Source organism: Aotus nancymaae, unplaced genomic scaffold (genome assembly GCF_030222135.1).
Source record: "Aotus nancymaae isolate 86718 unplaced genomic scaffold, 86718_ANA_hifiasm-v0.15.2.pri h1tg000014l, whole genome shotgun sequence".
NCBI lineage: Eukaryota > Metazoa > Chordata > Mammalia > Primates > Aotidae > Aotus > Aotus nancymaae.
Genome location: NW_026988425.1, coordinates 5205549 through 5231113, shown reverse-complemented (window position 1 = coordinate 5231113; position 25565 = coordinate 5205549). Strand labels below are relative to the sequence as shown.

At 44.9% G+C, this 25565-nt stretch overlaps 1 protein-coding gene and 1 pseudogene across 2 annotated transcripts in view; one reads left to right on the top strand and one right to left on the bottom strand.

Annotated features, from left to right (window-relative positions):
- Nucleotides 1-6867, bottom strand: part of ICE1 (interactor of little elongation complex ELL subunit 1) — a 64475-nt gene extending 57608 nt beyond the window's left edge. The window contains exon 1 of one of the 2 annotated variants that reach the window (XM_012475262.3): nucleotides 6546-6867. In XM_012475262.3, coding sequence (XP_012330685.2) covers nucleotides 6546-6629 — 84 coding nt within the window. In that variant the 5' untranslated portion in view covers nucleotides 6630-6867. Of the gene's footprint in view, nucleotides 1-4656; nucleotides 4682-6545 lie in introns of those variants that run through there. The other variant, XM_012475263.3, reaches the window with a different exon arrangement.
- Nucleotides 6628-25565, top strand: part of LOC105732965 (dol-P-Man:Man(5)GlcNAc(2)-PP-Dol alpha-1,3-mannosyltransferase-like) — a 38532-nt pseudogene continuing 19594 nt past the window's right edge.

Genomic DNA, 25565 nt, shown 5'->3' with positions numbered 1-25565 from the left:
GTAAATATATAAGAGAGGATAGTTTCTTAACTTCAGCACTATTAACGTTTTGGGCTAGAAGGAAGATAGGATGTTCAGCAGAATCCCTGGCCTCCACCAGCTGCTGTGGCACTCCCCAAGCTCCAAGGTGTGTGAGCAGCAAACAATTAACACAGCAGGCCTGAGAACAAGATCCTTAGCAAGACCTGTTTCCAAGGCGGGCCCTTGGACTCAGATTTCTGGAGGGTTCCTTCCCATCATTCCGTAAACCGATGACAGTGGCTCACTATGTGTGGTTTATGCTCAATACCTGCTTTCCTTGTGGGAGTCTGGAATCTTGGTGCTTGCTAGGCAGAGGTAACTACATGACTAGTCCCCAATAAAAAACTCGGGTACAAGGTCCCTAATGAGATTCCCCAGTAGACAACACTTCACAAGTGCTGTTACAACTTGATTCTGGAGCAATTAGGCATGTCCTGTGTGACTCCACTGGGAAACACTCTCAGAAACCTGATTTTCCCAGAGTTTGCCCATCTGCCTTTTCCCTTTACTGATTTCACTCTGCATCCTTTCCCTGTAAGAAACCACACCCATGAGTATAACTATATGCTAAGAGTACTGAAACCTGAGTGTGCTCTTAAGAGGACTTCCTACACTGACAACCAAAAATGTCTTCAGAAGTTGTAAAACGTTTGCTGAGGAATGCAAGGATCTGCTGTTTAAACTTTCACAAACAAGAAAGACAAAGACTAAATGAAGGAGGCTGAAGAGACATGATAATAAAATACAACACATATTCCCGACATGACTTTGACTAAGAAAGGAAAAAGCCACTCCCGGGCTAGTAAGCAAAATCTGACTAGGTCTACAGTTGCACCAATGTTACTACCCTGATTTGGAGGGGTATAGGTTAATCATGTTGGAAAATATTCACATTTGGAGGAAATATACCTTGGAGCATGTAAGGCAGACAAAGTGTACGTGAGCACACAATGATGAAGCAAATGCAGTAATGTATTAACAATCTGTGAATTTGAGAACATCAGGGTTATTTGCATTATTCTGGCAACCTTCTTGTAAGTGTGAAATTATTTCAAAATAAATTATTTTTAAAAATCACTCTACTCACATTTATTGATTGCTGGGAGAAATTGGCCTAATTTTTCAGCATGACTCCTCTCCGATAAACCATATTTCCTATTCCTGGTGTGCTTGCTGTTTATTAACTGCTCTTATTTAAAATTAAAGCCTACACAGATCTCTAGCAGAGATAAGTGTGCCTTCTCAGCTGTTCTCTGGTACAGCATAGACCAGAACAGGGTGACAAAGCGGGAATGTCCACCTCTCTCTAACTGTGCCCCAGCCACACCCACCCACCAAAACCAAGAGGGTGGCTTCTGGGTGCTGGGAAAGCAAACCCCAGTCTCTCCAGCCCCACCTCTGTCATCCCCACCTTTACTCTGTGCTTCATCTATCGTCAACTACTTTCTCCCCTTCAAGCCTTGGCACAACTTGTTCTCTGTCTACAACACTCTCCCTCCATCCTTTCTCTCTTAGTTAACTGCAAATCATCTTTCAGACCTCAATTTAGATTCACTTTTATGAAGCCTTCCCAGAGGTGGCACAAGCCCTATATAGCTGTCCCTCCTATATGCTCACAGAGTACGTCATATGTCCCTTACCATAATATTTATTATATTATACATATACCATGCTTGCTTTTCTACTTAACTGTAATCTCAACTAGAATGAGCTCCACACCTCTTCTGTTCATGATTGTATTCTGAAACACAGCATGGCATCATATATATATTGGTGTTCAATAAACGTGTTTGGTAAATGAATGAATTACAATTTTGTGCGCATTCCTTGTAATAGAACCATTTCTAAATCAGTATGTGTGGAAGAAAATGTTTCAAGTTCCAAACGATGAAACTCAAACCACCAACAATTATCATTGGGAGTCTAGCACAAGTTTATGGACAGGCTCAAATCTGCCCCAAGGACAACCATACACCAAACTCACTGAATCTAATCTAGTTACATAAGACGAACGATAAAATCATGTGTTTCAAACTCTCATTCTGGATCCCCAAGAGAATTCAATTGTTTTGTACTGCAGTGAAGTCAGCAAATATGGGTCTCTCCTTCACCAGAATAAAGTGACTATGTCAGTTTGACTAGTTTAACTTAAAAACACACAACTTAAGACTTTGCTTAATCGTACATAGTATGATTAGAGTGAGGACCCACATTGACTGCCAAAGTTCTGTAACCCACATGGGCACTGGGCTATGGATCAGCGATAAACTACTGTCAACAATGAGAGTGACAAAACAGATATAAAGTAATTTGTGAGACTACGAACAAAAGATGCATAAAATGCAGTCAATCTGTACACTTCTGAACCAAATAATGATCTCAGCAAAGGTACTGTATCTCTTCAACAACTGAAGAAAAAAGGACATGGAAGATTAAGAAATGAAAGGCAGATTTTCAGTGCGAATAAACCGCTATTCAAGATAGAGGCAAGTCAGCCTAACATTCAAATTACAGCTCAGAATGAAGTCACAACACCAATATGGTTGCCTATTATTTGAAAGACTGACTCCTATATTATGCTTGTAAATTTTCTGCATGATCAAGGGGTTAAAACTATAGTGCAGAATATCTTCTCTCAGTATCTAACCTCTTTAGTTTCTATCTCACACAAAAGTTTAACTGAAATACAGAACCTGATGTAGTTATAATACATGCAGAAAATTACTTCCAAAAAGCGGTTGTCTACCAATCGACCAAAGGAATTGCTTTTCCTTAATTCTCATTCTTTCTGATCTTGATTCCCTCTGGAACTCTTGATTTCCTCTGGAACACATTCCCTGTTTAACCCTCTAACACATTTTATCTGTTTCTCCTTTCCTCACCATTCCATGTTCCCCTTCATCAACTGGAAAACCAACCAGCACACATCAATCAGCTAGTGGGTTTTCCGTCACTGACTCTAAGACAGCACGTAGTCCATGAATTGGCACCACAGTTTCAAAGATTCCTTTAGGTGACAGAACACAATGCCTTATTTTCCTATCCCCACACCTCTCCTCCACCAAATAAAATTACTTTTTTTTTTTTTGAGACGGAGTCTTGCTCTGTGGCCCAGGCTGGAGTGCAGCAGTACCTCAATCTAGGCTCATTGAAACCTCCACCTCCCAGGTTCAAGCAATTCTCCTGCCTCAGCCTTCTGACTATCTGGGATTACAGGCAGATGCCACCACGCCTGGCTAATATTCATATTTTTAATAGAGACAAGGTTTCACCATCTTGGCCAAACTGACCTTGAACTTCTGACCTCACTATCTACTGCCTCGGCCTCAAAGTGCTGGGATTACAAGTGTTAGCCACCACACCCAGCCCAAATAAAATTCTTACATTGAACACAGTGCACATCTAACATGGCCTGCTATTTCCTTGAGGAATACTAGGGCACCTTGGAAGCACTGTGTTCCACAAACATTAAATTTGAAAATGGCTGAAAACTCCTAGTTCTGATGTCATTCTAACTTTGGTCTTGATTTCTTCTTCCTCTTGTATCTACCACAGTTCTCATGGTCATTCGAGTTTTAAACCTCTGGACCTTCCATTTTCTGAGATGAGACCCGCCCATTCTTTGCACTCTCTCATACTCAGAACCTTTTTCTTCTTTATTCTCATTCCCAGGAAACTTCAATTACTTTAGGCTTTTATTATCACGATTATGTATTAGTAAAATTTACCATATCTAGTCGCACTCCCTCCAATCCATGCTGTATACCACCAACTGTTACTTCTACTACAAGCACTATCCTAATGCATCTATGCAAAAACCTTCACCATCCCATAACACTGTCAGAAATAAGTACAAGAATTTATGATGGTTACCATTCAACGTTCTCTATAAACTGCCAGGAACCTATTTTTCTAGCCTCACTTTGCACAACTACAGAATTCCTCCACACTCTACTCATAACTTTCACCTAAAAAGGTAATCCAATTCCAGGCCACAGAAAATCCAAATGCAATAGTGTCCTGACTTAAAGAAGAGCTCTGGAAACTAAGGCCCTACTCCAGTTTCTATAATGTTTTAATGGAACACAGGCATACCCATTCCTTTAATGAATTGTCTATGGCTGCTTTCACATGAAAATGGCAGAGCTGAGTAGCTATGAACAAGTCCCCAAAGCCTAAATACTTGTGACTCTGCTCTTACAGAAAAAGTCTGCAGACCCCTGGATCTAGGGTTACTCTTACTGATGTTTTGAAAACCCACAGCAGGAATGCGGCAAGGGTGGAAGGAAGGAGATTCAATTTCTAGGCCATAGATTAGAGTCGTTCACCCCATGGTGGAAGCAGTAGAAATGTTGAAAAGTGGGTGAATAATGATGGGAGAGTGGCAGAATCTGATCAACTGTATACAGGTTGTGAGAAAAAAGAGCTGCACAGAGGATGCCATCTAGTTTCTGGCCTAAGCAACCAGAAGATACAGTTGCTAATTTTAACCAGAGCAGATCCATGACTGAAAAGCAAAATTCACATCAGTAGTTCTCCTGCGCAAAAGCCTCCAAAGACTAACCGTTTCCATCAGAGAAGCCCAAACCCGAACAATGGTCTATAGGAGCCCACACAATCAGGCCCTCCTCCTACCTTCCTGACTTCATTGACTCCCAGGATTCACTCCACTCCAGCTTCACTGGCCTTCTTGCTCTTCCCAAGCACACCAAGCCAGCTCCTGCTACAGTTCTTCACATCTGATGTTTTCACTGTATGGGACGCTTTTCTTCCAAGGTCTCAACAGAGCTCACTGTCTCACCTTTGCTCCAATATAAACGTTCCAGGATTCCCTACTTAAATTCCAGCAGCCACTGGCCTAGTCCTCATCCATTCATTCCCTCCCCATCTCTGTTCAATTCATCAACAATGTTTTTATTACCCTCTAACACAAAATGTTTCATTTATCCTGCCACCCTCCTGGAACAGAAGCTCCAAGAGGTCAAGAACTTTTGTCTTTAGCTCCCCACTGCCATAAGTGCAGTGTCTAAAACACAGCAGATGATCAATAAGCATTTGTTAAGTGAATGAACTGGCTCGAATAATAAATACAATGTATTAAAGAGTCGGGAGAACTCTACTCAGGTTCTTGGGGTGGAGGGAGGGGCGCGTTACATCTACACAACGCAGCTCAATGAAGCCAATGATCGTACGAATTACTAGTTCCCTTTCTACTCACAAAAGCAGCACATTTCCTTCCTCCCCTCCCTTCAACACTTAAAATGTTTGCAATCAGTTCACAGATACTGCACTTAAAACGCAAATCAAGTTTCCCTGCATGGCCTACCTAGACTGCGCTCCCTTCTGGTCTCATCAACCATCTTCCCTCTGCACTATGCTCATGCCAACCATACTATGTTCTGCTCCTCAGAGACACCCTGCTCCTTCTCACCACAGGAACCTTTCCACCTATTAATCCCTCTATCCAGAAAGCTCTTCCCATGTCTCTTCTGACAGCCCAATCCTTCTCATGCAAATATCTGAAACTCACTGACTCAAAAGTACCCTACCTGACTACCCTAGCTAAGAGATAAGACCAATATTCCAACATCCTCATTTATTTTCTAACACCTAAAATCTTCTAAAGCCTTATTCACACACTTGCATCCTACTTTTAAGAGCAGATCCTATTTTGTTCACCACAATGTCTGTAGTTCCTAGAACGCTAAGCAGAGTAGGTGATGAAGTGGTGGTGAGTTGTTTTATCACTGAAACCGTGATAGTAGGAAGTTAAAAGAGACCCCCAACACCAGGCAGTTAGGAGAGTCGTAGGAAATGAGGGGGACTATTTCCCAAGTACCACTCCATAAGATCTGGAGCCATACTCTAGCAATTCTCCCTTCTGTCACTATAGAGAAGAGCCTAGGCCGCTGTTAGATACTTCCAGTCTCTACATGCCTTAAATAAAGTACTTTTATCAAACAACTGACATGCTATTGACGTGACCAATTACTTGGCTTGCTTTTGAAAAAATCAGCCTCTGAATGGCACATCTGACACAAACTGAAATGCCTCCCTAGAGCCTTGGAGTCTAATGACTCAGACAACACACATGTCACGTAAGATTCTGCCTCCAAACAAATACTCAGGATGAGCTAGAAGACCAAAGCCCTGCCCTCAGAGAGATAACTGCCCTCAGCATTTGACCTGTCACTCACTGACCTAAGGGTCAGCCCTAGGGAGCTCCGAGGCCGGGTAGGGAAGGTGCGGGCCCTCCAGAACTCGCTCACTCCACCCCCACCATTACACCAGGGCATTCCGGTCAATGAACTCTGGGTTTCAAGCCTAAATAAAGCAAAGGAAGTCGTCCCCAAAACTAGTGTAGGAAAAAGGGAGCTGGGGAGACGAGCAACCAGAAGCTTCGGTAGGGAAGGGAGAGCAGCGCACTGAGGCGCAGCCCGCGCGGCCGGACCCCACATTCCCGCGATCCCTGACGGCCAAGCAAGAGTCGCCCCCCGCGCCCGCGGCCCCGGGAGGTGCCGCACCTGCTGCAGAGAGGCGCAGCCCTGACATCGCGCCAGGTCCGCCGCCGTCCCGGGCGCCGCCGAGTGGGTCTCGCCCGGCATCATGGTGCCGCTGCCGGGCCCGGTGGGCACGCACGCCTCAGGGGCCCGCGGCCTCTGCCCTGTCCTGTCTCTGCTGATGCCGCCGGGGCCGCCGCCTGCCCGGCCGATTCCCGCCGGGTCCGGGCGGGTCCATCCGTGCACAGAGGTCCCCGTAGGGCTAGCGAAAGGCTCTCCGAGCCAGAGCTGCCTCAGGCACTAAAGAGAAACGCTACCCGGCGCGGCCCCCGGACGCGACGCAGTCTACTCAGGGCCCCGCCCCGCCCTGGCTGGCCCCGCCCCTTCCCGAGGCGCCAGGCTGCCTAAAGAGATGCCTGAGCAACACCTGGAGTGCAGCTGCGCTATGCGACGGGGAAACCGCCCGCAGAGGAGCACCCAAGAGGAGTAGAGGCATCGGAGGTGCATTCCTTCCACTTTTTGCGGTCAATCCTTTATCTCCAGCTTGCTGTACGACAGGCTTCCCATAAACACCTAAAGCCAACTGCTATGTGGGAGGTGACCCGCCCGTGACGTAAGCTCTAGACGCCCGCCGGAGTGGAAGGACCCAGAGTCCAGGACTGGAAAGTGCGTGATTTACAACTAGAGGCACAGGCGCTGTCCCGGAGCCCGTCCCGGGCCAGGGAGCAGCAGAGGGAGGACTACGTTTCCCGACGCGCCGCGGGGCAGGCGGAGATCGTGCGCTTTCTCAGGCCGCGCCCAGTGCGCTTCGACGCTGGTTGCACGGCCTTAGTCTCGGGTGGCGGCTCCCCTGCTCCTGTGACGGTCCCCTTGTCTTCCGACCTCTCGCTCCTCGGTCGTCTGTCCACGCCGGTCGCCGCGGCAGCCCCTGATTCCCGAGCGACGGGTTCCCACGCCCAGCTGTGGGCACCAAGCCCAAAGCCTGGTGGAATCCTTGGCCACCCTGCCCACCCATTTGGCTATTATCCTGCCACCTCCAAATCCTGTTTTTGGTATCTCTTGGAAGAGGGAGAAAATGGAAAGAAAAAGGAAAAAAAACTAGTTGTAGCCGTAGTTAGTGAGTAAATTCAGATCTCGTTTGAACCGAGGTATTTATCTCCAGTCACCATATCTACCACCACCAGAATCGTCTTTTTAGTAATCATAGCTTGTCCCCATTAATACCCTGTTCAGAAGGCTCTCACAGCCTCCATCGTCTGGTTAAAAAGTCCAAATTCAAGAGAAAGAGTGCTTGTGTTAATGTCTAGACCTTACCAGCCATTTCCTAGCTCCTCCGTATGGAAATTGCAACTGAAAACACCCTTTCCAAAAAAAATCAGTCTACATTTTTCTCTGGGTTTTCTTCTCCAAATTTCGCACCCCTGCCTCTCTTACACACTCGGGACACCACCTGCTGTGGAGTGGAGGAAGCGCCATGCAGCAATAGCTAGGTGTCCTGTCGTTGACACCCAAGCAAGACAGGCGTGTACATAACTGAGGACGTGCCCTTGATCGAAGTCCCAGCTTTCCTCAGAAAAAGGAAAGCTTTCTGCCTCAGGTAGGCAGAAAACAGTAAGGTTAAAAGAGAAAAGGGAAGTGAGCAGATCCACAGAGGGATGCAGCTACACAGTGGAAGACGGACCTTATGACCCATTAGGGAAAGGGGCAGCAGGTATTAGAGAGAGAGATGCGTAGGGATCATGATCATTCCGGCGCTAGCCTCTGACTCCAGACAAATTCATCTTCACAATAACTTTCCTTTTATTTAAAATTACTTAGATGAGTGTTTTTCCAAAGCACATTACTGGAGAGAGACACTACACCATCGTACCCACAGGTAGGATGCACTTTTATCATTAGGGGAACTTGGAATTCTCATTGCTGCCTCCCTGCCTGTGCACCCTTGCGACTGTTTTCCCCTCGCCTGAAACTCACTTCCTTCCAGCTCTAGGTGTGGAAATCCTACCTGCTCTTCCGGGTTCCGTGGCTTACCTCCGCAACCCCAAGGCTCTCCCACCTTTTTTGCCCCTTAGCACTGAGTAATTTTTTAATAACACCACATTTTGAATTGGACGATAGTGACTTTTAGATCTTAGAGATGAGTCTTCCCGTTAAATACTGCACAGTAGATGTTAAATGAAGGTCAAAAGGAGTCAGATTTGCTGCAAATAATTGAAGGTAAGAAACAACAAATATTTCCCTTCAAAAATATTAATAAAATTCCATTTTCTCCTACCTTTCTCAAAGCCAATTCTCAAAACATTTCATGAAAACAAGTCTTGTTTATGAAATGCAGGGATAGGTAAACTCTGAGGAGCCACGTGGTAAATATTTTAGGCGTTGTAGGTCACACATGTCTGTGCCACTTGTCATTCTTAGCGTGCAGGCTGTACAAAAACAGGAGTGACTATTGGTCATAATGAGAATTTATGTAGGCCACTAATTGAGGAATGGTCAAAATTACATTTTTTCTCTTTCCCACGTGATGGTCCACACCTGTTCTTTCCTCACGATGGAAACAAGCAAACATCTGTCCTGCAGCAAATGGTGTGGCTTTGGAATCTCACATCTGTCTTTAAATTCTTAAGCAAATGACATATGTGTGCTGGTGTTTGCTTAACAGAGGACCAACTGTAATTTAAGTAAAAAGTGACAAGGATTGGACCCACTCAATAGGATTCACTAGACAGAAAGTCGTTTTTAATAATTTATTGATGGTGATATCCATTTTGGAAAATAGATAAATATATCTTCAGCTTACTCATAGGAAAAAGACGGTTTGCTTTTTCTATACAAGCATTTTTCTTGTCAAATTTCCAAGATAAAGTTTCTGTTTTTCTGCCAGAGAAACCCTAAGACCCAGAGGAATGTCTGCATTCCACTCTGGTCTTGGGATTCCCTGTGCCTGTCGAATCCAGCCAGCTGTTCAGAGGATCCAACTAAAAAAGTCTCAATTCTCGCCCCACGCGCTCATTACCTCTCAGATACTTGGTAACTGCTTAAAATGAAAGCTCTGGAATTAGCATGATTGAGCAATAACTGTAGATTTGGTTTATTAGCATATACATCCACTGAAATGGCTAATAGATGTGGTCTAGAAACCAAGGAGAACTCAAAACGGAAAGCTCTCTGCTCTTTGGAAGTTCAAGGCTATGTGTTATTTGATGCATTTAACCATAAGAAAAATGAACTATATGTTCATTTTCTCTTTTAAAAGCTGGAGAGATGTTTGATGGAATTCTTTGTGACTAACATGTTATTCAGTGATATTACCTGATTATTAGGTATTAATTTCCAGACCTGTGATGTAATGCTATGATATGCCCACAAGATGTCTGTCTTTCCCTGTGTGTTTTCCACACAAATAGAATTTCCAACGGTATCAGGACATAACCGAACCCTCTTGCGGAGGGGAAAGGCCATCCTCTGAGGTATCCTGGGATGGAAGGCATCTTGTGGGAACCACCTAGCTGTCCGCCCAGGCACGTTCCGCCATGCTTAGTCCTAAGCTGTCTTTGCTTGTTTTTCTCAGGTTGCGGTGGTGGGCTTTCAACTTGTCTCCAGATATCAGCAATTTGCTCACAGCCTCAGCGCTTACCCTCAAAGTGATTTGGAGCCAGAGGGTAAACATGTTGCTTCTTCCTGAAACACTGATTTTACTTAGAAACCAGACAAAAAAAATTAGTTTTAAGACATCAGTTTGAAATAGAATGCAAAACTAATATGATTGTTAAAGCAAAATTTTCTTCAACCTGAGGAAGCTGATTGAGAAAAGAAAAAATAGATAAAGCAGCATTTGAAAGGACTTGCATGACTTCCACGCTGCAGTTGCCCTCTGTAAAGGAGGACGAGCCCACTCTGCCTTGTGAGTTTGTGAATGCCTGGCAGCTGTAACAGTTCAGATTTGTGAACACCTGGCAGCTGTAACAGTTGGTCACGTGAGAAACTTCCTGTTGCTTCCAAGACTGGAGGAGGAAGAAGGCAGGTGCGCAGAGGTGACACCTGTTGAGGAGGGGATTCTCTTAGACAGGCAGCAAGGGCATGCCCCACCTACCTCTGAGGAGCGATAGGAAAGGGAGGGACAGACTTCTCTTTCACCTGAGGTCGGTGAGGGGTCTCCTTGGTTTCTAGACTACATCTATTAGCCATTTCAGTGGACGTATATGTTAATAAATCAAGTTACCTCTCAATCATGCTATTTTCCAGAGCTTTTGTTGAAAGCAGTGCACCATGAAGTGAAGTACTCAGGGTCAGACACTACGTGCACTAGAGTGGTTCCAGGGGAACCACGGGACAGCTCCAGGAGATGGGTTGGAGGTGACTGAGCCTCATGCTCACTAGCACTGGGATGAAGCAGGGTCTCTGCACACTGGATATGCTGGGCATCTCAGTGGGAGCTGGGAGGAAAGCAGGTCTGAAGCAGAGTGGAAGTGAGCAGCCAGGAATAACACTGTGCTCTTCCATCCCCCATCGAAAGGACTGTAGCTGGATGTCCGCAGTTGGAAAGTCCTCACTTTGAGTTGTATCCACACAGCACCAGTGGCAGACAGTGGCAGCCGCTCACCAGTACTTGGTTCCATTTTGTCTAGGCGTCCAAGGGTTTCCCAGCCTCCCGTAATCTGACATGTGATTACGTTCTACCAGCCAAACGTCAGCAGAAGGGGCATCGCCCCTAGGGCCTTCCCATGCTCTTTGTCACTTCCTGTTGACTGGAAGAGGGATGAATCCCAAGATGCTGAGCTGGTGGTTAAGCTACTGTCTCTCAACCCCACACATTCCCTTTTATCCTCTGCCTTGTGATGTGGGGACTGGGAGTCACACGTCGTCTCTGCTGTCGGAGTCCTATTCAGCTGTGCCAACAGATGCACCCAAGACGAGCAGAAGATGAGAAGTGGGAGAGGGGCTGTGCCTCCCACTCTTTCCTATCTGACTCCTGGTCCTGCCAGCATCCTGCTGTCCCTGGTTTTGCACCCTGGCAGTGGCAGTTTACAAGCAGAGCAGCATACGAATCTGGTCTGCAGTTTCTCTGACACACGCAGAGCCCCTCAGAGATACCAGCAAAGTTGGGTTCCCGGCTCCACAGGGCCCCGGCTCCAAGAGCAGTGACCCCAGCATCAGCCCAGAATGTCCCTCCTCAGATGTCTGTGTGTGAGCTGTGGGCGGCAGCTCCTCCAGGGTTCTGAGTTTTGCTTCCTCCCTCTCCTTTCCTTTGTTCTCTCCAGCCCAAGGGTGTCAGCTGCTTGTCGCAGTGGCTCCTTCTGTGATATTTTAGTGTTTTGTTTTTACCTTTTCTCTCTTAAAATAATTTGGGTGTAATGTGGGTCTTGGAGCTGAACCCTGCCCCAGTCATGTGTGGAAGATGCTGGACCGTCCCGAGGAGCTCCCTGCCGGAGAGAAGCTCACCCCACCAGCCTGTTCTTTGACTTTGGACTCGAGCGCTTGGTGAACCCAGGTTACAACTGAATGAGCCGTGAAAGACTGCATCTTTTTCTTTTGATGCCTTCTTCTCCCACCCCAAGCTTGGAGGTGGAGACCTTATTCACTAGCTGGTGAATAAGGAAAATGTTGGAGCAAAGAAAAAGCCTGTCATGCCGCACTCCTACCCACCCACACTCGTCTTGCTCGCGTCTGTGGGAGAAGCTAGTTGCAGTCGGGAAATAGGTGACAGCACATCGCACTGCACTTTGTGTTGTCTCAGAGTGACTGAGAAGGTTGGGGGCATGCCCAAGACTTCATCTGGGGTAAGAGAGAGCACAGAGGACAAAGCCCACAGACAACAATGATTTAAAAACCAAGAAATGGGGCCAGGCGCGGTGGCTCACGCCTGTAATCCCAGCACTTTGGGAGGCCGAGGCGGGTGGATCACGAGGTCAAAAGATCGAGACCATCCTGGTCAACATGGTGAAACCCTGTCTCTACTAAAAATACAAAAAATTAGCTGAGCATGGTGGTGCATGCCTGTAATCCCAGCTACTCAGGAGGCTGAGGCAGAATTGCCTGAACCCAGGAGGCGGAGGTTGCAGTGAGCCGAGATCGCGCCATTGCACTCCAGCCTGGGTAACAAGAGCGAAACTCCGTCTCAGAAAAAAAAAAAAAAAAAAAAAAAACAAGAAGTAGAGGAAGTGACTTTATGATCACTTTCTGCTCAGTGCTCCCCTCCTGAGGCATGTGCATCCACACCCACCCTCCCCCTCCCCTCCCTCTCCCCTCCCCCTCCCCTCCCTCTCCCCTCCCCCTCCTTCTCACCCGCCTCCCAGTCAATTCCTCGGTTGTTGTGTGTGCCCAGCTCTTATTCTTCACAGTGCATGGCTCCAGGCAGCCCCTTTGTAAGATTGGGCTTGGTGTGCAGGTGACACCCCCTTGCCATCCCAGACAGTAAATCCAGCCAGTTCTTCAAGGTCCATTCTATTCCAGTTTCTCTGGGAAATGTCCTTGATAGTGTTTTGAATATTAAACTTTTTTGTTTTATTTTGGTATCATTCTTGGTCCTTCCTTTTTTTTTTTCCTTTGTCTCCTCCCCACATCTAAGCAGTATGAGTCTTGTTGGTAAGATGGCTGTCTGCCTGTCCTGCCACCATCATCATGGCCATGGCCATCCCAGGCAGTCGGTTCTCTCCCGGGTCCTGTGAGGAGCATCTCCCTGCAGCACGCTCCCTGCATGTGCCCCGTTCCCCCACTTGCTAGGGCTGAAAACCGAGGAGGCTGCCCCACTCCTCTCCACTCCCACACCCCTCCCAGCCTGTCAGGGGATCAACCAGCCGTAGTCAGCGTGTGTGCAACTGCCAGCACCTCTCATTGTGTACATCATCTCTCCAGTCCTTGTGCCCTGACATCTGTCCCAGGGGGCAGAACCCACTCACTGCCATGTCCCCAATGCCCAGACCATGTTTCCTACACATCTGTTAACAAGAAATGATTACTGAATCAGTGAGCTGAGTGAATGAATGAATGTGTTAAACAGCTGATATCTGGATGAAAGTATAACCCAGCTAAGCCACAAAGGTTCAGGCACTTCTGAGTCTAGTAACTGAGAGTTAGGAGCAAAGTGTGCCTGCTCAGTTGAAGCCATAAAAGAAAACTGCAGAAGCCTTAACAAACCTAGTGATAAAATATCACTGGAAAAATTGCTGCTTTAAGTCCGGGCTAACACAGCATTACCTCGTCTCTATTTAGCTGGCTGTGGTGGTGTGTGTCTGCAGTCCCAACTACTCAGGAGGCTGAGGCAAGAGGATCACTAGAGCCCAGGAAGTTGAGGCTGCAGGAAGCTGTGATTGCACCACTGAACTGCAGCCTGAGAAACAGAGCAAGATGCTGTCTCGTGTATATATGTATATATATACATATATAGTTTATATCTGGATATTTATTTAAAGAGCTGTCTGTGAATATCATATAAAAAGCAAAACGCTTGACCCTACGAGAGTAGCTATTTTAAAGAAGTGAGCAAAAATGCTTGCTCAGCACTCATTTAGTTAATTCCCCAGCTGAAGATTAGTTGTTCAGATTAAGTAGCTATCACAGGACACTAAAACTTAAGTAATGGAAATGAAATCAAATTGGAGAAAAATAATTAGAAAAGAAAAGAGCAAACTTCTCCAGTGTTACACAAGTTGCAAACAAATGACACGTGATGAATCACAGTCAAGGAAACTGATTGCATTAGACTAAGGTTATTATCTCTGATCTTAAACATGTCTTAATGTGGAAGACAGAGGCGGTTGGCAACAGCATCCTTAATCTTCCTTCTCGTGGGTCTTTTGTGGATCGGAGGGTCTAGACAGCTAACCCTGCATGTTCATAGCTAGAGTTTTGGATGTGAGTTAGAGCCTGACAATTAGATGTACTCACAAAAGCTGTGGAAGGGAGAAGCAAGGGCAAGACCCACCCCTGCTGCTCTGGCTGTATAGGAGAACTTGCCTTGCCACCCCCATATTGTTTGTCTTGCAGGCATCAAGACCCTTCGCAGCAGTGATGGCTGGTGCTTTCTTGTTTCCGTGGGAAAGGAGGACTTCCAGGCACCGGGTGCACGCTCTGATCCTGACTCCATGCCTTCCTCACTCAGCAGAGGTAGCAGCCTTTGGCCTGCATGGGCCTGCAGTGTTCCAGAGTCCCTTCTGAAGGCCAAGTCTGGAACTAGTTTTCCAATCCAGTGTACAGCAACATTGTGGACACTCCATTTTAAAGTCCTCTCTACTTAAAATGGTTAGGGTGGGCTTAAAAATTGATACATTGTAGAAAAATTAAACCAAGCAAATTAATATATCCATCACCTCACTAACTTACATTTTGTGTGGGTAGAGAGAGAATGTTACAAATCTATCCTCTTAGCAGTTTTGAAATATGCAATACATTATGATTAACTGTGGTCAACATGCAGTGCAATAGATCACCAAAACTTACTCCTCCAGTTAAATTGAAACTTTGTGTCTTGTTTAAAACATTTGTATAAATTTAGGGGTATACGAGCAAATTTGTTACATGGATATATTGTGTAGTGGTGACCCAGGCTGGGCTTTTACTGTAAGCGTTACTGGAGTAATGTACATTATACTCATTAAGTAATTTCTTATCCCTCACCCCTCCCACCTTCCCACCCTTCCCAGTCTCCATGTCTACCGTTCCACTCTCTATGCCCATATGTACACGTCGTTTAGCTCCCAACATGTACCATTCCCCCATCTCTCCAGCCCCCACTCTGGTGACTGCCTCTCTACTTTGTTTCTATGAGATCAACTTCTTAAGATTCCACATATAAGTGAGATCATACAGTAGTTGTCTTTTTGTGCCTGTTTTTATTTCTTGCAATTTAATGCTTGCTAATATGGAATTTAGTAGCAAAAGTAGTTGTATGCAACAGTCCCTAGGAGCAACACCCTAGAACTGCTTATCAGCCTTGGTTGGATTTGAGGGCAATAAGGACCTAATTACCACTAGTAAATGAGAAATTGGACTTTTGACACACTAGGAAACAGCTGCTTAAATTATCTCCCGCAGACCCTGGGAATACAAAGCCTGTTGAAGGCAGACGGAGGACCCAGTGACTGCAGCAACATCATAGTGAGAATGAGGACTCTGAGGAGGGTGGGGAGCCGGCTGCTTGTGACCAAACTGAACAGTTCAAAGAAAGAAAATGTCGGCTTGAGAGTTTACATACTCAGTTCAAGGTATGTCCAATGACAAATCTCTAAGTCCTAAACAAATGCTCATCTCTTGTAGCTGCAGGCCTGATGTAGCCAAAAGTCCCAAATGGAGGCCAATCATACAAATGACTGAATTACAGTGTAAGTTGATTCAGAACTTCACCAGGTCTTCTTTAGCAAATACAGGAAATTGGTTAAGAGTGAGAATAAGAGGCAAGGAAAGAGGGCTTCAGAGCTCCTCTTGCTAACAGAGGCCCCTCCTTTGATGAGGCCAATCCTGTCATCACCTGATACAGCTTTAAAGAAAGGACAGTTCTTTTCATGCCAATTTCTACCTCTCCCATTACCTCTGCACCTATATAGTTACAATCGAATCCTTGCATACGTTAGAGGCACAGTATAGAATCTGACTCAGGAAGAGAAGAATTACTCATCAAAGCTATTATAATGTTACAATTTGTTTATGTTTAATTACATAATTTTCATTTATTCATATTGAATTACTGAAGAAGCTGGTAATATGTCTTGGAATATATTACAAAGATATTAAGCCAGGGTAAAAGGAACATTAGTTTGGGCAAAATGTATCAGATACTCAGGACTCTTTCACTTTTGCTAGATCCCAGCATTCCTACTCTCTGTCACAGTTTAGCCCTAGGGAACTTGATTATCTCGCCATTCTACAGGGCACTATATTGGTTCAAGTTCTTGATGGCATCACACTTACTGAACTTGGCAAGCCAGAAATGTCCTGTCAATCACATGTAATATGGAGCAGAGGAGATAAGTCCAGTGAAAACGTGTAAGGGCCCCCACGCCTGTGAAGCTTCTGCTCGTCCAGATGTAACCCAGCGGTGGGGAGCGAAAGACAATTGTTATTTGACGCCCTATAACTAAAAAGTAAGCATTAAACTTTCATTCCATTTGATATTGAAATGAAGCTCAGTGCTCCTTTTTTATTTGGTCAGGCTTTTTTTTTTAAATTTGATTTTGGAGGGTACGGTGCTCTGATCCTCTTATTGAGTACCTTGAAAATACAGCTTTAAGGAGAGCTTGAAGCAAGAGAGGGCAGAGACCTGCTATCTGGTATCCTAGCTGATGAATTAGGAAGGACCAGATGCTTCATGGAAACTATTGCAAGCCACTTGCAATCCTTTCTTAGTCCATTCTTGCACTGCTATAAAGAACAACCTGAGCCTGGATAATTTATAATTGACTCATGGTTCCACAGGCCGTACAGGAAGCATGGCTAGGGAGGCCTCAGGAGACTTAAAATCATGGCAGAAGGCAGAGGGGAAGCAGGCACACCTTACGTGGCTAGAGAAGGAGGAGGCGCTGCACACTCTTAAACAACCAGATCTTGTGAGAACTCACTCTCAGGAGAACAGCAAGGGGGTAATCTGCCCCGGTGATCCAGTCACCTGCCACCAGGCCCCTCCTCCAGCACTGCAGATTACCATTTGACATGAGATTTGGCCGGGGGACACAAATCCAAACCGTATCACCTAGTAACGCTTTTTTGGAAAATAACTACAACATTTTTTATTTTTCTGAAATGGCTCTTTGTTTTTCCTAGGTCCTGGTGGAGACCAGATGCCTAACTATGGGACATCAAATAATCCTAAGATCTGAATCATGAGTCACACAGTTTGACTTTTATAACAGCACTGGGTGGAATGAAAGTGGCATATGTGAGGCCGAGCGTAAGCGTGATCCAGAGACTCATCTCTCAGCATCCCCACCAAGGCCGCACACAGGTGTCTCTCTTGTAGCCAGCCCTCAACTGTGGCCTCCCTTGATTGTCTGAGGGAAACAAATGTGGATGCTAACTTACAGAAGGTTCTGCATGGTGTGCTGGTAACAGCTCATGAGAGATTTCTGCAGCTCTTCACAGGTTTGCTCCAACAGAAGAGTAGTAAAGGGAATTTCTCCCAAGGGAAGAAATCAAGCAGAATGTGTCATGTCTCATTTTTTCTTGGAAGGAAACATGTCCGGAGGTACAGCTTATAACTGATTCACAGGAAGTCGATGGCAGGTTGGATACTTGAGGACCTGAAAGAAATAAACCTGGAGAATTGGTGACAAAGAGGTCTGCAGAAGAGGTATGAGCACAGAGTCTAAGATGTTTGTGTTCTTTATGAATCTTCACCAAAGGGCATCAATTTCAGATAAGTGTTTCAGGAACCAAGGGGTGGAGATGACCAGCCTGGGAATGTCAGCCAGCCTTTTCTTATGCCATCTGTGTTTTCCCAATGAGCTCAGGAATAAGACGGCCCTGGTGTCAGGGATGAAGATTAAAGATGAGTTCAACAACATGGGCTTTCCCTCATTAAGGCTGCCTTGGCCCATCCCTGCTGTATGTGCCTCCTGTTAAGAGTGGATGATGTTGACTGTCATATATGAAGTCATTCTGTTGGGGGCAGATAGACATGCAGGGGAAGGTTCATTACATAAGACCCATTTTATTGTGGAAAAAAAAAAAAACAGTAGTTATTTGTCCTCTCTGGAATAGACATTTTGGGTATGAAATGCTTCTGCCAATACTACCATCAAAAATAATGCATTAATACGATTATGGTATCACATAAACTTTGTTTCTGACCTAATAACTCATTTTATAGCAAGAGAAGTGAAGCAATGACCTTATTCCTATGGCATTCTGCAGTCTTCCTATCTAACACACATGTGCAGCTGGCCTTAAACAGTGGGAGAGTGACCTCTTGCATACACAGATAACATCTGTCAGTGGCATCACTTGAGACTGGGTGATGTCCTATAGAATGCAGTATGCACTTTAAAAGGATGACCAAGGTGTGAGGCTATTTTCCCAATGGCCAAAATATATGAGCCCCTGACTCCTGGAAGTGAGAATACACAACTCCTTGTTTTTTCAGACAGAGTTTCACTTTTGTTGTCTAGACTGGAGTTCAATTGCATGATCTGGACTCGCTGCAACCTCTGCCTCCCTAGTTCAAGCAGTTCTCCTGCCCCAGCCTCCCAAGTAGGTGGGATTACAAGCATGCGCCACCGCACCCAGCTAATTTTGTATTTTTAGTAGAGACAGAGTTTCTCCATGTTGGTCAGGCTGGTCTTGAACTCGCAACCTCAGGTGATCTGCCTGCCTCAGCCTCCCAAAGTGCTGGGATTGCAGGCGTGAGCCACCGTGCCCCACCTCCCTTTGTTATTACCCTTAATGAGCCACTCACAAATGTTGAGTTCCTGTTCCTCTAACTTTATACTTTCCTTGATTAAAGGCATCAGTTCCCAGATCAGGAATGCGAAACCCCAGGTTATCATCAGCGACATCAGTACTGCCAAACCAGTGGCAAAAGTTAATGCAAGACTATAACGATCCAATATAAACAGGACCCAGAGGGATCAAACCCGTGAAGAATGAAGATTTTATTTACCAAGAAAATAGCCAAAGTGTTTTTTTGAATAGACAAAAAGAAGTTTATTGTAAATAATTATAATTATGATCCCTTATAGAAATAAGTTTTTTGATCACTGGTAGAAAGGAAGACTATAGTAACTAAAATTTCTTTCTCGTTCCAGGAAAGTTGTATTAGCCAAGTTCCTTTTTTCTTTTTCCCTTTTCTCTTTTAGTTTGATAGAGGTGTGGGCAGTGATTGATGCCTTAATATAGTCTTTTGTTTGCAGAGGTTATGATTGTGACTGACAAGAACATCTCCAGTGATGAAGGTGCTGATAGACAAGACCCTGGATAGCTCTTCTTCTGCAGAGAAGATGGGCTGCTTTTCATTTGTCTGGGGAATAAATCCATCGTGTTGGGCAGGATCATTTGTTGTCATTCAGTATGGCAGCAGTTTCAGCATAGAATGGTGTGGAGATGCTGAGTTGCCTAAATAGGTTTCTGTGGCACTTTAGGTGGGTGGCACTCATTCTAACTTCTTCCTTAAGCACAGCTTTTCAGAAAGGCCTTCCAGAGTTATGCCTGGAGCCAGGGGCACAGATCCCTTCTCCAGCTTTTTTACCCTACTGGAAGCATTTGATTCTCGGCATTAAGTCCCTGTATGTTTGTGATCGCTGGTGATTCCTGCTCCTTGCTTGTTAGCCTGAGTACGGCTTGGATACTTTCTTCCACTGCTTTGGAAGAAGACACAAAACCACATATGAACTCTTGATTTTTCCCAAGCTGGTTTCTTAGCTTATCTTCCTCCTTTCTATCAATGATGGCTCATTCTCTCTGTCAACTCTCTGCTCCCTGTTTCCTCCATGCCTTCTCTAAATTCCTCTTTCTTCTCATCCACACTGCCTCACTCCTAGCGCAGGCAGGCTCCATTACCACACGGGTATACCCAGTATCACCTACTGATCTATGGTGTGGCTTCACTCATCTCATTCCACCATCTTTTAGAGCTTTGACACATTCGTTTTCTTTTAAAAAAAGAAAAAAAGAACTGGACACAGACACTCACGTCTGTAATCCCAGTGCTTTGAGAAGCTAAGGCAGGAAGATTGTTTGATCCCAGAAGTTTGAGACCAGCCTGGACAATATAGTGAGACCTAATCTCTACAAAAAAAATCAGCTGGGCATGGTAGCACACACCTCTAGTCCCAGCTACTTGGGAAGCTGAGGCAGGAGGATCGCTTGAGCCCAGGAGTTTGAAGCTGCAGTGAGCTATGATCGTGCCACTGTATTCCTGCTTGGGCAACAGAGTAAGACCCTGTCTCAAGAAAAGCAAAACAACAAAACAAAAATAAGCATGTCATTTTCTTATTTTGAAAAGCCAGTCACTAAGGTAACCTACAAGACAAAGCCCCCAACACCATAGTATGGGTTGATATCCTCCCTCTCTGCTTCCCGCACGTCTTTGAAGTTTCATTACTGATTGCTACGTTACACCAACTCTCAGCCCCCTGGTCATGCAGTGTCCTCATTTTAAACATCTCTCTCATGGAGAGTGCTGACTGGCTACCTTCATCTGGTCAAATCCTGCCACATTTGACTTCCTCCTCAAAGCCCACATTTCCCATAATTTGTCCCTAAGTTATCTAGCTCAGAATAATCACTCTGTCCTGTGAACTCCTACAGGATTTAGGAAAGCACTGGGTCATGCACTCAGTCTCACGCTGCTTTGTGCGATCTCTTGGAAGTTTTTGTTTGTTTTTATGTTTTTTTTGGTTTGTTATCTCTTCAGCTGTTCTGCATACTTTAATGTGTAGGTCATAAATCCTGAGAACCACAGATTATCACTGTGTCATCCACAATGCATATTATAAATTGATTCATAAAGCAGGGTTTAATTCATGATTATTCAACTGAAATGGACATTTGGGAATCATGGATGGGGAAACAGCTCATGCAATCAGCCCTGGAGGGTGATGGTAAATACCGTGTGTTCTAACATCAGCTCAGTTATGCGTGTCTTCTGTGCATAAAATGTTTTTTTCACTTGTATCTGAGATTTCCTGCTCCCTAAATGGGAGTAAGTCTATTGACTCATTGATGAGGAATCCTGTGAAGTGCAGCGTTGTTTGTAAAGCATCTCTTTTCTCTGATAAACAGCAACATGAAGAGAACAGTGTAACTTTCCTCATGAAGTATGTTTAAGTCACAGATTTAAAATTCGAGAGAAGCAAAGGAAATCTAATAAATTTTAAACTTGACAAAGGTGACCTCTTGTTCTTGAACCAAGTGGTACTAATTTAGAAAAGAAGAAAAAGAAATCCTTGTTTCTGCCAGAGTTTATGTTTTCAATTCACTTATCCAAAATCTTTGCTATTTTTTTTTAGGGGGAACTCCTATATCCCACTAGGTTTGATGAAACTCCCATATGTTCTAGGAATAAAGTACATGATTTCCTCATCTAAACATCTTCCCAGAAAACTAAGAGTTCATGTTAGAAATCAACACATTCCTACTCGATTCTAATTTATTAAACAAGCTAAACATCTGCTCCAGGCCAGGCACTGCTCTGGGGAGCTAGAGATGGTGAAGATGTACTCCCTGTCTTCACAGTGTTCACGTACTGGCCAGGTGAGCCCTGTGCAAGGTACTCTTCACTGCGCACAGTGACAGAGGCACAACCAGGGTTAGCAGGGTAGGGCAGGACTTTTCACCAGACATCCAGGCATACTTCACAGAGGAGGTGGGCCTTGAATTCTGAGCTGGAGGCTAAGACAGGATTTTGCCAAGAACAGAGCCATTAGAGTTAGTGCATTCCCAGGGAAGAGGGAACAATTTTGGCAAAGGCACCTGGCATAAAAATATTGGCTTAATGAAGGGAGCTATGTATTAGCATATGGCTGCAGGGAAGGTTGTCTAGGGAATAATAAGGAAAGATTATGTAAAAGTGGGTTTCGGGGTCTTGAAGTTGCAGGGAAGGAATTTGGGCAGCAAGAATATATTGAGTTTTGTGGGAAGTCAGGGAAGGGCAGGGAAAGGATTCATATAACAATTTGGACTTCCAAGGAAGAGAGCTTTCTAGGGATGGACACAGACTGCAGAGGATGATTTATGCCAGTGTGTAGATTTATATATACATATTGTGCAGACGCAGCACGGTGTAACAGGAAGTGGAGCAGAAGCTAAGGGGCTTGTCTTCTAGAAATACTGGGGGTGGCGTGATGCAAAGACGGAGACTCTGAGGACACAGCCTCTTACTGTGTAGCTGTGGCCAAATAACCTTTGAAGGGGGTCTTTATTCACTCATTGTAAAATGAGAACAACAAGACTTTCCCTTGTGTTGAAGTAATTGCATATATAATGTATCTGGCTGAAAAACTGGTGCCCAGTAAGTGAAAGAAATTAAAATATGAAGACACAAGACACAGTCAACATCTTAGTACCATTAATTTCTGTTCCCCCGCTTTGCTGCAGACTGAACTTTCACTGGAAGTAGGTCTATGTGGTTAACAAAATGGCCTTCTTGTTTTTTTCCAATTTTTTTTAAAGGTTCACATTGTGCCCGCTTTGCAGATTCACTGCAGCGGGCAGTAGCTGGCATGCTCTTTCTTGCGGTGTAACAGCACCCTCCCACATGGCCAGTGGGTGTGCAGATCAGAACTCGGCAGCTGCCCCCTTGCGGCACATGCCGCTGTCCCTTAGGGAATTCTTCTCTCTTCTTCATTTCCTTTTGAACGCACCCTTGGAAGTCACTCTGGGTGTGGCTTTTGGAAGTCGCATGAAGAAGATGTCCTGTCTGACGGCTGCCTGCTCTGTAGGTCACCCAGGGTCTCCTCTCCCACCTCACCACTGTTCTCTCAATTTCTTGGGGTGACTTCTGGGTTTTCTATGAAGTGGGGGCCTCCCAGAGGCAAAAGTCTCACACTGTGACATGAGCTTCTTTCCTCTGACTCAACTCACCTGGGGATTTTTGATGGGCTGAGTGTTGAGAATCTAAACGTCTACACCCACATTAGTTTACTGTCTACACTAATGTCCATTTATTCTTCCACTGTCTTAACCAACCTGACATTGCTACTGCAGCTAACTCTTGCCCAGGAAGATTAAACTAACAAACAACATTTCTGTTAATTTCAATGACTTCTCCAAAATCAATTAAAATTGACATTCGGCTACTCAGTTTATAGTAAAGAACATTAGATGTTCTCTGTTATACCTTAGGAGAGGCACACATCCCTCCTAAATGAGTATACCATGAACTCTAACCAATCCTAACCACCCTCCCCTTTGGAAAACCTGCCTTAAGCTACACACTGAAAACCTCATAAATGTCCCTCCTTTGTCCCACACTTTCCGAGACGAACCTAAGGTAATCCAGGTGGTGCTCCCCTGACTGTGGTAAGTGACAAGCTCATTTTTGCTTTCTCACCAGCCTGCTCTGGGAGGACTTTCGGGGAGCAGCATTTTGTAGCAGAAGTGCCATCGTGGCCAGGTCATTGTAGTTGCCTTGGTGTCCTGCGCTCACTGTTGAGTGCAGCTCTCTTTGAGGACCATGCAAGGTGGTTAAAAGTGTCCGCCGTGGCTCTAGATGCCAACACTGACCAGCACCATCATCTGGGGTAAGCCCTGTTGCTGTGTCTGCAGGTGGTGGTCTGAATAATGGCTCCAGAGTTACCTACCGCCAACCCCTTCTACCTCATTTGGCAAAAGGGACTTTGCAGATATAATTGGGCTTAGAGATCCTGGGGTGGAGAAATTGTTCCTGATTACCCAGAGGAGCCCTAAATGTAATCACAAGCATTCTTATAAGAGAAAGCAGAGGGAGGTTTGATAGAGAGGAAAGGCAATGTGCAGATAGAAGCAGAGCCTGGAGTGATGCACTTTGAAGGTCAAGGAAGGGGCCAAAAGCCAAGGAATGCAGGTGGCCAACAGACGCTGAAGAGGCAAAGAAATGTGTTTTCCTCTCTAGCCTCCGGAAGGAGCCAGCCCACACCTTGACTTCAGACACTGGAATGGGCTGACTTCAGACTTCTGACCTTCAGAACTGTAAGTCACACCCAAAACATTTGTGTTGTTTCAAGCCATCAGGTTTGTGGCAATTTGTTACAGCAGCAATTGGAAACAAGTGAACTCTTTTTTTTTTTTTTTTTACAACTTTAAAGTGCATTATAGACACAGGACCTATCACCTGGGGTTTTTACAAAGGCTAAATGAGTTAACTTACATAAAGCACTTCTATCAGTATCCAAGATATCATAAGCAGACAATAAATACTGACAATTGTTGTTATAGGTCTCACATCTCTAATACTAAGTATTATATTATGTCTATGAGGCTGCATATAGGCAGGGTGTCTGTCTCAACTCTGAGAGACAGTGGTTGGCACAGTGCCTAGTACCCCACAGGGCCTCCATGACTATTCTCTGACTGTCAGGTCAATGAGTGGTGCACAGCTTTCTCTACCATGCCAAAGAATCATCCCTTAAAATGCCTTGTTAGTGAAAGAAAGCAATTGAAGAGGCGATTCTAAACAATACAGAGTCCAAAAGTTGCTTCTGTTTGTCTTTGAAATAAACTATGTAGCATTAACAGCAGTAGAATTATCTTCTTCATTTTGTCCTAGTCTTACACAATTCATCTTCCCTTGATAAGCGACCCAAAGATGGAATAAATAGCCTGGGTTTGTACTGAGTGGAAGGGGTCAAAGGAAGTGAGGAAGGGAAAGTTAACAATGGCCACTTAGCAGAGACAGTGGAGCAGCGCAGGCACTCAGATATTCTACCCTTAGACAGGAAACGACCTGCAGCCCCTGTGTTATTCAGGGTTCTCCAGAAAAACAGAGCCAATTGGAGACAGATAGATTGATAAAGAGAGAGATGGATTTGTTTGTTTGTTTACTTATGTATTGATTGGAATTGGTTCAAGTGACTGGAGGAGCTAGTGAGCCCTAAATTCCCTGCAGGGAAGGCAGGAAATCTGGAAATTCAGGTAAGAGTTGATCTTGCAGCCTTGAGCCCGAATTCCACAGGGCAGCAGGGTGGCACCTTGGCAAGTTTCTGTGGTACAGTCTCAAGAAAGAATTTTTTCCTCTTTGGAACATGTCAGTTTTGGCTTTTGAGGCCTTCAGCTAATTGGATGGCCTACCCACATTAATTTATGAATCCAATTTTAAAAATAGCTTCACAGCAGCATTTAGACTCGTGTTTGATCAAACAACTGGGCACCATAGCCCAGCCAAGTTGACATATGAAGTTAACCATTGTAGGCTCCAAAACGCCTAAGAGGGAGCTCACGTGTTTTTATCTTCATCATTCTTCTGATGACCCCATGAAAACCCACTAGAAAAAAAATGGAAGACATGACCTTGGGGAAGCCAGATCGAATTTTCATTTCTTTTCTTTTTTATTTATTATTATTATTTTTAGACAAGGTCTTGCTCTGTCACCCAGGCTGAAGTGCAAATGAGCAATCATGGCTCACTCCACCCTTGACCTC